The sequence below is a fragment of the Calidris pugnax genome, unplaced genomic scaffold (assembly GCF_001431845.1).
Source record: "Calidris pugnax isolate Ruff unplaced genomic scaffold, ASM143184v1 scaffold7, whole genome shotgun sequence".
Classification (NCBI taxonomy): domain Eukaryota; kingdom Metazoa; phylum Chordata; class Aves; order Charadriiformes; family Scolopacidae; genus Calidris; species Calidris pugnax.
In genome coordinates this window covers 252801-267952 of record NW_015090762.1, presented here as the reverse complement: position 1 = coordinate 267952, position 15152 = coordinate 252801, and the positions used below count along the sequence as shown (strand labels likewise).

At 49.7% G+C, this 15152-nt stretch overlaps 1 protein-coding gene across 5 annotated transcripts in view; it reads right to left on the bottom strand.

Moving 5' to 3' along the window:
- The window catches only part of NF2 (neurofibromin 2 (merlin)), a 42729-nt gene extending 36133 nt beyond the window's left edge, over nt 1-6596 (bottom strand). For 2 of the 5 annotated variants that reach the window (XM_014939671.1, XM_014939896.1), the window contains exons 1-4: nt 6574-6596; nt 5917-6042; nt 4758-4880; nt 2412-2495 (exon numbers count right to left, since the gene is read on the bottom strand). In XM_014939671.1, the coding sequence (XP_014795157.1) occupies nt 2412-2495; nt 4758-4880; nt 5917-5928 (219 nt within the window). In that variant the 5' untranslated portion in view covers nt 5929-6042; nt 6574-6596. Of the gene's footprint in view, nt 1-2411; nt 2496-4757; nt 4881-5916; nt 6043-6573 lie in introns of those variants that run through there. The other 3 variants (XM_014939815.1, XM_014939732.1, XM_014939594.1) reach the window with 2 other exon arrangements.
- Between the last annotated feature and the right edge of the window lie 8556 nt (nt 6597-15152).

The window sequence follows — 15152 nt, the reverse complement described above, 5'->3', positions numbered from 1 at the left end:
ATTACCACCAAGTATTTTTGATTTGGGGGGAAAAAAAACAACCCCAAACCAAAAGAGCCCTTTGAGGTTTGAAGTGCTGAGAAGCAGCGACCTGCGTTTACGGGGCGAGAAATGGAAGAACCTCCCGGACGTTACCACTTTCTGCAGGGATGTATTTTTCAGTAGATCCCACATTTCTTCCCGGCTTATTTAGAACCTCAACCGCCTCCAACCTCTGAAAGCAGCGTGGGTGGTTTGAAAGCAGCAGGGCTAGAGGGGAAAACACACAGTAATTCCCCAAATGAACACAACGATTTAGAAATAAATAAGCTTTTTATTTTTATGACCCACCCGCATGCTTTGTTATTGCAGGTAGGTGTGCAACAAGACTACAAACCACCCTGGCTGTCAATCAAATGGCCGCAAACACACCGCGATGTCAGGTCATTATGCCCCTAATCAAGCAAATCAGCACGTTATTAGTGAAATTACTGCACTCAGTGGCCGCTTCCTTGTACAGAGAGGACATCATTAGCCCATTTAACTGGAAGGAGATGACCTGCGACATCTTTCTTCCTGGTTCCGTACCAAAGATGCGCTTTCAGCTTTTCTCCTCTGCTGAAAAAAAACCCATCCCAATAAGCAGAGGGGGGGACCCAGGCTGGAGGTTGGAGGCTGTGCTGGGAGAAGAGAAAGGGGACAGTGGCACAACAGCCCTCTACCAAATTACAGCCTGTTCCGCTCGCGCCAGCAGAAGCTGTCAGGGCCAAGAATTAACAACGCTCAATATTTACCCGACAGTTGATTCACTTTGGCAACAGGAAAAGTCATCCCTTGTGTATCCTCAGCTCAGCAGGTCAAGGCAGAAAAAGCCAAGTAAGTGTTTACTCATGCACTCTAATAAGAGTGATGAATGTTTCGCACAAATACAAACATTTCTAAAAGCAACTCGCCTTTCTCTGGCCGATGAGTCTCCCAAACAAAATATGGTTTCATCAATATTCTGACTATGAGGAGAAAACACCTTTTTCTAGTAAATTCAAGCATTCATCATCAAAAAGAACACCGCTGCACATCACTCGGGGCTGCAGACAGACAAAGGGGCACGGACTAAAGGGTCAGGAGGGAGATTAGCCCAGAGAAGCTGTGGCTGCCCCATCCCTGGAGGGGTTCAAGGGCAGGTTGGGGGTGGCTTGGAGCAACCTGGTGTGGTGGGAGGTGTCCCTGCCCAGGGTGGCACTGGATGGTCTTCAATGTACCTTCCAACCCAAACCATTCCATGATTCTATGATTATACTCACAAAAAGCCAGGGTGAAACACTGAGGACCGGCCTCAGTTTCCAACCAGCCTGGATCAGGCTGTCACTTCAGGCAAGAGCCCGATCCCCTCCCCAGTCAGCCAAGGTGGTCTCAGACCAGAGAGCTCCTCTCAGACCTGTCCTGCTCCTCAAGGACGCGCAGACGGGCCAGAACCAGGGCATGGCCACCTGCCTGTGGCCCCACGAGCCAAAACGCCTCCCAGAATCACATCCAGAGGCAGACATGACTACAGCTGTGAGGCTACAGCCGTAATGTGGCTGGGCTGCGATCGGACTCCAGCCACTCCTCTCCTTTTCCAAAGACATTATCTTTACATGCATAAACTGGAGATCAGCTAGAAGACTCGTTAGCTGAGCAGCAGCAAACATTGTGCATTCACAGGGAGAAATTACTTCCCCTCCTGCAAGAGCGTCCCCACTCCTTTACACTGAGCTGCTCCCTCTACCCCAGGAGAGCCTCTGCTGCAAGCTGTCAAGGCTGCAAAACAGCTTTCTCTTAAATAAATCATCTTAAATAAATCTTAAAAAAAAAAAAAGACAACTTGGGGTTCCACAGCAGAATTCAGCTGAGGGGAACTTGGTCACCACTGACTTCTTCCTCTTTCCAGGGAGGGCAAGCACCCAATATCAAACCCAAGATGAAGGGAGAAGCCAGGAAGAGCCCTTTAACACTGCAATCACATTTAGGTGGCAAGCTGTAGAGCTCAAAATAAAGTAGTTATCGTGATGACAAGTGTTCTGGGGAAGCAGCCGAGCTGTGAGTCCCACGGCTGGCTTGCCTCTGGCTACAACAACAAGAGCAGGGAGGAGATCCAAAAAAGCAGGGGCTCGGGGGATTCACCTGCTCCAGCAGTGAGCCACACTTGAGCAGGCACTGAGAACCTGCTAGAGAGTCCTGGAAAGAGAAAGCAAAAATCTGTCCAACGTCTGAAGGCAGCCAGGAACCAGCCGTGCAGGGAAGGCAACAGTGCTGGTGTAGTCCCCTCGCTTCCCAAGTTTTGTCAACTTTTCCTGCCTTCCTCTTCCTCAGGATGTGGGTGCATCACAAAGCTCCTCGCTTCCCAGGAGCAATGCCGACCCATCACCACTCCTGGAGAAACCCCCCGTGCCTACCTTGGCTTGGACAGCGTAAGAGGCCAGCAGGACAGAAGCTTCAGGAGGACAGTAGATCTTCTCATCCAGAATCTGCTTCTTCACCTGCATGGAGCAGTAAAGGACATGGAACACACACTGAGTGGAGCAGTGCAAAGCGTGGCTGTCATAGCAGATGGCTGTGGTTTGTTTTAACTCAAGCTGTCGTCCACACAGTTAACAATTTTCCTAACACTAATTACAATTCAGGCCCGGGAAGTCTCAGAAGGGAAGGGCTCGGGCTTTCGCAGGCCACTTTTTTCAGACAAGTTTGTGAGAAAAGCTAAATTTATATGTGGAAAATGACAGAATCTATATCCCATTGCTAAAGGCAAGGAGGGGTGGGGGTGGAAAGTCTTGTGTGTAAACACGGAGATAAAAGCTTTGAAGGCATAAGCCATGGATCGATACAACATCTATAAGCAGCGCTGAATTAAAACCAGAAGTTTGCAGCCGAGTCTCTGAGCACACAAAGGTTTTGCTCTGGGATATTCAGGCCTCGTTACAAGTCTGTGCTCACCTGCGTGGGAGGCTGATTCCCCCTGAACCCCCCTAGATGGCTGGAGAGCTGGGGGTGCCCTCCCCAGCAGGGCTTTTAGCAGTGGGCAAAGCCCCACGCACGCTCCCAGGAGAGGAGACCTGCAGCTCCCAAAAGCCACAGCTTCGCGCTTCCCGGCTCCTGTGCATTAAAAAATTAAACCTGTCATGTTCGATTTCTTGTGGTTTTGCACACTTAATTTTCCTGAATAAAAATAGGGGGGGAAAAAAAAAACCCACATATTATTTCCTGGGAGACTTAAATGGATTGTCACAGAGATGCAGTAACATCAATTTGAATTTATGACATGCTCCGAGTCCTCAAAGTTGGTTATAACATAATCACAGAAGATATTCTCCTGCATTAAGATAAAAACAGGAGGGTTTGCCAGCTTATGTGTGCTCCCGTTTCCCAAAAGCCTTACAGGAGCCCAGGCTCCTCTCATCATCAGAAATCCTAGTAGAAAAGTCACAGTCTGCATTTATAAAATGCAGCTTTAACTGCTTTTCCTCCCCGATTTTCCTTTTCAAAGATGCCAACAGCCCTTTTCCTCATCAAGGATAAAGCCCATGGCAAATCGGACATTTAAAAATAGCCCTACAGAGGCAGGAGCGCACAGACAGACCTTGGAAATTAACAGCAACACTTTGCATTTAGAAGTCCTTTAGCTCTGAAGAACAAAGATGAACTTTGGAAGAGCGAGGAGCACCAGGAAGGCGGCGGGTTCACTTTGAAACCCGTTAGGAAGGACAGGGCGCACCTGCAGCGTATAATAAATACCTCCAGCAGTATTCCCAAGAGCATCCAAGAGCAGGTTGCCTTCGGCTTTGGTGTGACAAACTTAAGGATGGGCATCTTTTTTTTAACAGCCCCAGAGGAGCTGAAACATCCCAGTAAGTACCTATGGGTGCAACTGGGACTATTCCACTCCCTGTCCAGTTGACATGACCCTTTGTAGGACGTAGCTTCAGAAAATCGATCTTGTCTGAAAGAGAGCTCCTGTGACAGAAGCTCTTCCTTCCCAGCCATGCAGCAACTGCTACAACAACATCAGCTGAGCTGGTTTCTCAGGACACAAAGTTGTGTAGTGGACTTCAAATAAAAAAAAAAAAGAAAAAAAGCCTAGAGATGCATTCCCCAGTTTCCAAATGCTTAACATACAGGCAGGAGTTACTGGGGCAGGTGAGACTGTTAGGTTTCCCCTTCTCCTCTGCTTTTGCCACCAGCGTCTGACAGAGCTGTGCTGCTGGGATTTTCTTCTGCTCCAGTTACTCGGAGGCTGTTTCGGGCAGAGGTGAACCTTGCTGTACAGCCTGAACATCAAACAGGTTGCCTGCGCCCTGGTTTTGAGGGTGAAATTCCCCTGCTTCCCCTAACGAGGCTATCATGTACAAAGGCAACCGCCATCCCTCAGCACAGATCGATGCCAAACACCCTGCAGAGAGGTGGGCGCCGAGGCTGTGTGTGTCGTTCAAGCCCTCGTCTGACTGATTCATCTCCCCTGGCCAGCACACACTAATATTACAGATCACCTAATCACTCCTGACAGCCAGCTTACGAGGTCTGCCAGTCTGGCATCTGTGTCTGCTTCGCCCAGACAAACCAGCTTTGACCTATTTTAAGCAGTTTTTGGTGTTGAAGACAACTCTGCGGTTCTGTTCACACCTCTCTGAAGGAGGAGGCACACTCTGTCTATCAACTTCCTGACCCTGGAGCCTTCTTGCCCTTCCTTGCTCATCCTGGCTCTTTCTCCCTCGGGCCAGGGAACAGTGCACTGACACGGCTCCTACCTGCAGGAAGAACAAGTGCTGGGTGATTTCCTGAACCAGTTCCTCCTCTGCGTTCTCAGGGTAAAATTTGGCCAGGAAGTGAAAGGTGACGGGCTCCTCCGTTGGAACGTCATGATCCAGAACCTGTAGGATACAAGAGCCATTCAGCTACTCTTCCCAGCTTCTCCAACGCTCCGTCTCGTGGAGCCAACAGCTCCCTCCTGTTCAGATCAGCACATCTTCTGCCAAGCCCTTTAGACATCTAGAACTAGACGAACCAACCTAAGTAGTTCAGAAACTGCAGTTAAAAAAAGAAAACAAACAAACATTCCTGACACCCCTAACGATACGGGAAAACAAACAAGGCAGAAACAAAGAGCATGTGAAATGAGACAGCCAAGGTTGATCCCAATCTGCTGCGAGCACGTTGCCTCTTCTGAACCTCACAGCGATGCTGTATCCTGCTACGCCACCGTCCGACTTCCTCGCTGCCTCCCTGCACCGCCACCTCCTCTGTTTCAGTGTCATTTCTTGCTACCTTCCTGTTGTGCTGGCACCCTCCAGTTCAGATTCATGCTGGTTTAAAACCTTGGCATGACACCCGAGACACCCAGCCCTCCCTCGCAGTCTCGATGGCCGTCTGGTTTCAGCCTAACGTCCTTTGGATGCAAACACAACCACATCTATCGCTCCTCCAACCCACCCCTCAGCAGCCTGGAGGCTCACATATTTGGGAAGCGTTTCCTCCCTTACCTACATCTCCCCTTCCCTCCTCTGGTTCTCCTCCTCCCCAGCTCTTTGTGCATCTCAACAACAAAAGAAGCCAAGATGCAGCTTTGCTTTTCCTCTAAAGGTTTTGTCATTCAGGGACAGAGAAAAAAGACTTTTAGGTTTCATTTACATCTCCCTGAAGTGCATCCCAGCACGGCTGCCCCCAAAAGAGGGGATTCAGCATGCACAGTCCGAGGTTTCACAGCTCAGAAGGAGTGGGGTGGGGTACCTCGGCCAACTCTTCCCCGTTTGACTTACAGATGCCATGGGGACAAGATCTAAATATACTTCACCCCATTCGCTTTGATACCACACAGAGCACAACCTCAGGTAATCAAAGAAAGAGGGGAAAAAAGCACGTTCTCCTTCATTATCCCACACAACCTCTGAAGGGGAATTTGGTTCCAACCTTCTTGTCCATTTTGAGCCAAGCCACCGTATCCTTGATAGTGTATTGAAGCCCGAAGAACCAGGTTTCTCGGAGTCCTAGTGTCCTGCACACGAGATCAAACAGGTCCTTCCCCTTCCACTTCACCTGCAGGAAAGCAAACAGGAAGCAGAGTTATAGAGATGGATTTGGGAACTTCACGCTTAAAAGACGTGTTGACATAGTGCTTAGTGACATGGGTTAGTGATGGTTTTTATCAGAGTTAGGTTGATGGTTGAACTAGACGATCTTAAAGGTCCCTTCCAACCTAGACAATTCTATCTCTGTTCAACCAAATCCTTTCTGTTTTTTTCAGTGCATGATGCCTTTGAGAGTGTGGAGAAGGCATCTGGTACAGATAAGGAAACGTCCTAATGAAGCAGACTTTATAGCTTTCCATCTCATCTCATCTGCCCATCAGCAACTCTGCCCTCGCTAAGAAACTGAGATGTGATTTTTTTCCACCCCTGCAAACACCACCGTAAATAACCCCCCCTGGCTTCTTCCACCAACATTCAACAGAGGACCTGAGGGTCCCTTTGAGGTTCCTTTTGAGCCGTACGCTGCTACGAGCAGCCTGTTTCCAGCAAGAAATAAACATCCCTCTTAACTGCCCCTTAGAGGCTTTAACATCTCTACCTATAGATCCAGGAAGCCCCAGCATCATCAACAGGGTTTCACAGACCAGGGTGCAATGTGCCCCCCAAAACCACAAGAGAAACGATCTGTGCATGAAGTGTGTTCATCCAGAGCTACCAAGCCTGCCTAGGAAAAAGGGAAAAAAAGAGCTCAGAAAAAAAATAATAATTATCCCTGAAGTCAGCGTTTCTCCCCGAGCACATTTTGATAGAGTCAAATTGCATTTTCTGCTGAAAATGTTGGTGACAAAAGCAGTTCAGGAGCGGGAGAAAATTGGTCCTGCTCAAAGACTGTGTCCTTCGAGCAATCTTGTAGCCGCATCTCTGTTGTTCCTGAAGTTTGCCCATAAAAACAGAAGGTGTTGGGAGGCAGAAAGGTGAAGAGGGACATAAACCAGATGAATCTAATATGCCAAAGCCACTTCGGTCTTCCATCTGCACGGTGGAAACAATTGCTGGACCGAGACATATGGCCATTACTCTGAAGCCCCAGGGCAAAAGGATCTCGGCACACTCTCTTGTCACTACAACTCAATCTTGGTGCCACCTGGACGGCATCAATATTAATGCTCCGGCGCGGCGGGGACCGCTGCTGCGGTGACGATGCCGCTGCCGCTGTCACCCACTGCCGCCTTGTGGGCAAAGCCAACGAGGACCAGCTTCTTCCCGTTTGATTAAACCACTATATCCCTATTTTTCCTCCCCCTCCCGGGGCACACACAGGCACAGGCTGACAATCCCGGAATAGAGCGAAGCCGACGCTACCCTCCAAAAAAACACCACCCCCGGACAGCTCCGCCGTTCCTGTCAACACCTCGAGGGCAAAAACACCAGGAGGAGCAAGTTTTGCAGCAAGTTGTGATTATCCGACCCTAATTCCACACATCCGACCCTAATTCCACACATCCCAGCTAGCCTCCAGTCCCCGTGACCAGCTCCAGCTCGGGGCAGGATGGCTCGGATTGCGGGAGATCTTTTTCCTGCCTATTATTTTACGAGGGAGGTTAATTCGAGGGTTTAGACAAAACAGAGCGAGACGCATTTAAACAGCTATTTTGTACCATTTCTGTAGGCACATAACACAGGCTGCCATCAAAGGGCTATTTCTTAACTGGAATTAAACTGCTTTGCGTAAAGCATTATTGGCTTTTTTTTTTTTTTTTTCCTTTCTTTCTGCAAAGACCACATTTCAGCCTCCGGAGGAGCAATGGGTGCCCTGCACCAAATCTTTCCCAGGACAGGCTCCTGCTCCAGCATTAAAGCAAGAGCTTTGTGTGGTTTTCTCCCCCCCCCTCCCGACCTCCCCAATTTTAATTTGGTGATGGGAATATTCTAAGTGATGGCTTCTGCTGCTAGATTTTACACCGCTGCTCTGTCACCGCACGCAGGAAATATGGCAGAAATGGATATTTAACATTCCTGGCTGCACGGTGGTGCTAAAGTCTCCAACCATAACCTCGCAGAGACATCCTCCCCGACTGCGCTGAATTACCTCCATTAAATATATAAACGGAACGGCAGCCACCTTTATTTCAACAGACATGATTTTGGTCCACACCTCGGTACTTAAAATAACGATCTGCATTCAAGTGGCATCTTTTGACAGCTGAACTCCAACTGTTTTACGGACCTTCAGGACCTCAGCCCTCCTTCCCCTTCCTTGATAGGCCTCCTATCGTTAACTGCTACATTTCCTGGCCATAAAACACACCAAAAAAGTCTCCCCCCCGGGCATGGGGAGATGAAAAGAGCTCCAAGAGAGCCAGGAGGGGCTGGCAGCTCCCCATCCCCTCCTCTGCCCGTAATGCCGTTCCCCTGCTCCGCGCTAAAGCGACACCTGAAGCACAAAGAGGATTTTGCAAGCTGCTACCAGCTCCCGAGAACATAACAAAAGTGGCTTGGAGCAGGAAAAAAAATATATAATAATAATAATAAAAAAAAAATCCCCTTCTCAGCCATATGCCAGAGAGGCTGGCGCAATGCTGAAATAAAGCTCCATCTCCCAATAAAAAGCTCCGCCACGATAACCTCAACCTGACGGAGGAGGCTGCGTCACCCCCGCGTCCCCGACCACCGTCACCTCTCACACCATGGGGTGGTGAGACGCCGCGGTGTGAAGGAATACGTGGCCCAGCTGCTTTATGAAGAGGCCACGCGCCGCCAGGCCGTTACTCTGCAGAGCTGGAATTTATGTTCTTTACTAAGTACGGAGCCCTCACCATTTATCAGCGAGAGCATTTTAAGTAAACAGCACTAAACACTCAGAACTCAGCAGCCGGTGGCTAGAATAGAGCGCTTCCACTTTGGGTTATTGGCATCATCTTTTTCTCCAGCGGAGACGTTGCATTTGGCATCTATTTAACAGGGTTTGCATTATTTATTAACCCGCACCGAGAGTCATTTCCAACTAGCAGGCAACTGGACAATTTATTTCGGCGCAGAACCTTCCTGTCAGGTTTCCCCGCCGCTCCTCAGCTAACGAGTCAATAAAGCGGCCGCCAAACCGAGCGGAAGGGGGATGAGATGCCCCTCGTCGTGGGGTGACAGGGAGGGAGGGCAAGTGCTACAAAAAAATGGGCACAGAGGGTGCGAGCATCCTGCACGGAGAGAGCTGAGCAGGGGGTCTCTGCCGAGAAAAGCGATTCCCAAAACCCGCTGGCACAGGGTGATGCTTTTCTTCCAATGGGGTCAAACTGAATTTTCTCCAGCTACGTGGAAAAAGCCGGGGGGAAAGGACATTTTTTTTAACCATTTAAGATTAAGGTTCCTCACGCGAGAAGCTCTCCACAGGCAACAGGGAGGTGCCCAAACTCCAAGGGACAAAATGTGGCTGTCTGGGGACAGAGACCTGGCCTCCTTGTTGTCACAAACACAAACCACCGGAGCTGGAGCCGTCCCTGGGGTCAGGCTGGGGAACAAAGGCACAAACAAGTGAGTGGAGGAGACGAAAGCAGTGCTCACCAGCTCAGCCTGGGCACCCAAACCCATCGCAGGGCTCTCCCTCCGCACCCCACACGGCCTCGAAGCAATGACTAACATCTACTACCCCACTGATTTATCCTTAAACAATGCAGAAAATGGCTTTTCCCCTCAGCAGGTCGTTTTATGAGGTGTTAGCTCTGTGCTAGGGATGGGAAGAGGGCGCAGAGCCTCGGCTGCGATGGCACGGCAGCCTCAAAGACCACGAGCCCCAGGAGCTCAGCTTCCACCCTGTGGAAGATTTAATTTCATTTCCATTGAGAAGAAAGCTTCGACAAGAGGATGTGACACCCCCAGACTGAAAGAGGGAAGGAGGTGGCAGATGGGAGAGGGCAGGGGCTGAGCAGAGCATCCCTCCACTACAAAAACCTGGGCAGGCTCTATCTGTCCCTCACCCCACCGGGAGATGCCCAAACAAACCACCCACACCAGCTTACAACTGAAACAGAGATAACTTTTAGACTGTCGACCGCATTTATTTCTCCTTCTGGACTTGAATGATAACAGCAGTGCCACAGACAACCATTTATTTGGATTTAAAGCCCATTTGGAGCAAACGGGGAATCAAATATGCAATATTCTTCCTTTTTTTTAAAAATAAAGTGATGTCAAACGCTTTCAATTGCCACTAACGGAGCCACAAGACAGGGCTGTAAAAGTTATTTTTATTTACTAATGCTACACGACAACTCGATAATGAGCTTTTAATTAAAATCTATTTCTGTTAACCACCAAGGAGGCCAAAAAGGCGCCCAGGCGGAACAAGGCAGATGGTGCAGCCCAGCACATGTCGTGGTGTCTGCCCCAGACAGAGACAGAGCGGGGAACGTGGCACAACAAGCTGCTGCGACGGCAGCGGGAGAGGCAGAGGGGACAACGACCCATCGCGTCCCAAAGCCTCACCTCTCCCCATAAGCTGGGGTCACACAATTTAAGAGATAAAGGGCCAAGCAGCGCCCTCAACGCGGGGGAAGAAGCTCCAAGAGGCCAAGAGAAGGATCCTGTTCCTGCAGGGATTTCTGTCATGGTCTGAGAAATCCACAACAATTTATTATCGTTTAGATAATTATTCTCTCACCTAATGACCCCTCCTCACCCAGGAGAACTACTATTGATCCCAATACCAATATAAAGTACACAAGGACTGTCCCCTGGCCCATTCCCCAGCAGAAGCCGTGTCAGTGTGGGACCCTGCGAGCGCTGGGGCTTCGGGAGGAAGGGAAGGGCTCAGGGCTCCGGCATCGGGACAAGGAGTTCAGAGAATCACAAGAGGGAAGGGCTCAGGGCTCCAGCACCAGGGGCACCGGGGCAAGAGAATCACAGACTCACAGAATGGTTTGGGTTGGAAGGGACCTTAAAGACCACCCAGTGCCACCCCCTGCCCTGGGCAGGGACACCTCCCACCACACCAGGTTGCTCCAAGCCCCCTCCAACCTGCCCTTGAACCCCTCCAGGGATGGGGCAGCCACAGCTTCTCGGGGCAACCTGGGCCAGGATGGCAGCCATCAAGGGAAAGAGAACTCCTCAGCAAACTTTCTAATTTCTACAGAATGCGCTGTTCCTGGTATGAAATAACCCCGTTGGCAGCTTGGGTCAAGTCGCTGGGTCTCGCTCCTTCTTGTCCCCACACCTGGGAAGCTGGAAAACACTGAGAGCTGGCTGTAAAGCACATATTTTCATTAATTCAGACACTAGAGTCTTCTAAAAGTGCAATTTTCTTAATCACTACAAGAGGAATTAGCCCCGTGTCACTCAAACCAGGACATGCATAGACATATAACGTTAGTGATCCCAGAGCCGAGCCTTCCCTCTGTGCGGGACCTGGCTTTGCTGATGGACATGGGGTATTTCACCACCCTGACCTGCTCTGATGATCTCTTGCATGCTGAGAACAGGCAGCTTAGCCCAGGGAAATCCAAGCCTGGATTTAAGAAGCCTGAGGAGAGAGGGCTGGCCTGGCCCCGGCAGTAGAGAGTCTACCTCTGAATGAAGCGAGGCTCCACCGCGTACGCTGTCAAATGCCTCTCTGCCAGCCTCAAGGGCTGTGTGATTTCCTAACAAAGTGCTGCCTCCCAGCTTCAAGTAGCTATTTCCAGGGCTGCTTCCCTGTTCAAGCACTTTTAATTTCAAAAACCAGCTACTTGAAAACCACTGCCTGCACAAAAGAAAAAAAAGAAAAAAAAAAGAGGTATTAAATGGCATCAAATCTGGAGCACACACACCAAAAGAGAAAGATTTTTCTGTCCCAAATGCCTTCCCCTCCGCATCCACACGCCTCCTCCGGATTAACCAGGGAGACTGAAGAGAAGACTGACAGCGGTTTTGAACCATCTTCGGAGGGAAATGGATAACACAGAGTTTCATAACCGACTTAAAAGAGGCTGCAGCAGGACACGAGGGACCCCGAGAACGTTTCAGACGCAGGGTGCAGACGGGGGAAACCACAGAGGATCCGTGTTCGTAATTCTCATCTGACGTGGGCACAGTTCAAGGCAGAACCAAAGCAAGCAGGACATTTCGGAAAAATTAATTCCCAAGGGACACTGTTGTAAAGCAGAATTCCGGCCTTTTTTCAGCATAAACCCCTCCAAGACATGAAGTGAGAAAACAGTCCTTACCTGCCACCTCTCATATTCAAAGAGAAGCCAGCAGCAAGCAAACGGCCCCAATTCCTGAGCGCTCGCAGAGGGGTGACGTGGGATCGGGGCAAATCAGTGCATTAAGGAACCAGGACATCGACTCAGCAGCTGGTATCCCAACAATTTACTGAAGATCATTTGGTAGCTGAGGAGGATTATTTGTTATGGCTTTTTAAAATAGCTTTACTGCCCCCAGATTGGTCTTTTCCAGTTCACTTTCTGCCTGCTTGCAGAAGCTTAGCGGCACCGAGAGAGGTCCCTGCCCCTACCAGCATCACCGAGCTGCTGCTAATCCTTTAACTGGGGATGGAAGGATCTTTATAAAACCCCTTCCAAGTATTCAGCAACACAGAAGGAAGCTGGGGACACTTTGCTCCCTGCTTTCCTTCTCTTGCCTTTTTATTTTGGGGCAGTGACTGGACAGAGCTCAAACCTCGACCCCGATTTACTGCGCCAGCTCTTACTTTTTGGAGTAAAACTTATTCAACCCCAGATTTTCACCGCCAAATCTTTGCTTGCTCCTGTTTCCAGAGCTTTTCCAGCTCAGCTGTACGACTCCCTGCCTCTGTCAACAAAGAGACTAACACTCGGCCACATGTTGCTGAAATTGGGTCTCGTCTACTTACAAACCAACAGAAAAGCCTTACAACCAACCTCATCCATCTGGGCTAAAAACATCCCTCCCAACCAGGATTATTCTCCGGTCTGAGAGGAAGAGCTCAAGCACTGGAGCAGTAACAGGACGCACGTTTAGACCAGCAAATACATCGGTCCAAACTTGTCTCTTCTTGCTGCTTGAACGTTTAAGCTGTTCCTTTAGGTTGGTTGTAAAGCTCTTCTATTCGTTTTTAACTCAAGACCCACAGAAGGATTAAGGTCGGGGAGCCGCCGGGTGCACCTCGCTGGGGGAACCACCCCCTCAGGAGCTTCAGACCCAAGATGACAGGCATGAAGGAAAGGGCTAAATTAAAAAAAAACACCATTATGAAAAGGTGCTGTGGCTGTGGAGATGGAGAGTCGCTAACCTGACCAAGCATGGCAAGAGGAAAAAAAGGGCAAAGCCACAGAATCACAGAATCGTCTAGGTTGGAAGGGATCTTTGAGATCATCTAGTCCAACCATCAACCTAACTCTGATTGAAAAAAAAAAAAACAACCACCAAAAAACCACATCACTAACCTGTGTCTCTAAGCACTATGTCAACCCATCTTTTAAATACCTCCAGGGATGGTGCCTCAACCACTTCCCTGGGCAGCCCATTCCAAGACTTAATAACCCTTTCTGTGTAAAAATGGTTCCTAATCTCCAATCTGAACCTCCCCTGGTGCAACTTGAGGCCGTTTCCTCTTGTCCTATTGTTTTTTCCTTGGGAGAAAAGACCGACCCCCCCCAGCTACACCCTCCTTTCGGGGGGTCTGGAGAGAGAGAGAAGGTCTCCCCTCAGCCATGCAGGAGACCAAAAGATTGATGGGTTCTCCCCTCAACCAGGAAACTTGGTTCCTGGAGGGAAAAAAAACCTTCACACGGGAGTGCGCGAGACCAACCTGACAGTGGCCACACTATGGTGCCATCATGATGACTTGGAAGACATGGACTTCTCTGTGGGGTTTTAAGATGTTCTGCCAGAGATAACGGATAACCGACTGCCTCACCTAGAGAGGCACCACCCGAAGCACATCAAGTGGTGCCACAGCGACTACTTTAATCTGGTTCAGGGCCACCATCAGGGGTGGCAACGGGAGAGGAAACTGTCAGCCATGGCAGCTTCTTGGCACCTCTCTCCGAAGTGACATCAGGCCATTGCTGTGAGTACCACACCCTGGCAAGCTCTGCTCTACGCTACCCCTGCTTAAAATAGCTTCCCCAGTCATTACCTCACCAGCGTACCCCCCATCACGGCGTTAATTGCAGGAGAACGTCAACGTTCAATGGCTTTCAACAAGGTTCCTCTGGCGCTGCTCTCTGAGCACACACAGCTGAGGGAGCACAGGGAGGTCTCCCCTCAGCCATGCAGGAGACCAAAAGATTGATGGGTTCTCCCCTCAACCAGGAAACTTGGTTCCTGGAGGGAAAAAAAACCTTCACACGGGAGTGCGCGAGACCAACCTGACAGTGGCCACACTATGGTGCCATCATGATGACTTGGAAGACATGGACTTCTCTGTGGGGTTTTAAGATGTTCTGCCAGAGATAACGGATAACCGACTGCCTCACCTAGAGAGGCACCACCCGAATCACATCAAGTGGTGCCACAGCGACTACTTTAATCTGGTTCAGGGCCACCATCAGGGGTGGCAACGGGAGAGGAAACTGTCAGCCATGGCAGCTTCTTGGCACCTCTCTCCGAAGTGACATCAGGCCATTGCTGTGAGTACCACACCCTGGCAAGCTCTGCTCTACGCTACCCCTGCTTAAAATAGCTTCCCCAGTCATTACCTCACCAGCGTACCCCCCATCACGGCGTTAATTGCAGGAGAACGTCAACGTTCAATGGCTTTCAACAAGGTTCCTCTGGCGCTGCTCTCTGAGCACACGAAGCCAAGGGAGCACAGAGGCAGTGTGAGGGTGTTCTCAGGAAGGTGAGGCAGCCAGGGATCCCTGCAACGCGGGGATTTTAAGAGTTATGCAAATGCCTAGCCTTCCTCAAGATGCTATCAATTAATTAGGTACCAGGCTCAAACAGCTGCGGTGGAAGTTAACAAAAAGGAAGACACTCACTTTGTGCCTTCAAGATTTCCCCAAACAAATTATACCTCTTTTAAAGTGAAACCCCAACTGTGATTATTAAGCTTCATCGCCGTGTTAGAAAGATTAAGATTTCATTTCTATGAATTATTTTAGATTTAGGCTCAATTTAGAGACATCATTTGCAGGGTAAACAGATGCAAAGCAGGTTTAATCTCTTAAAATACACAGCTGGGGATTTCTACAGGGCAGCTTGAAAAATTAGCAGAGAAAATTG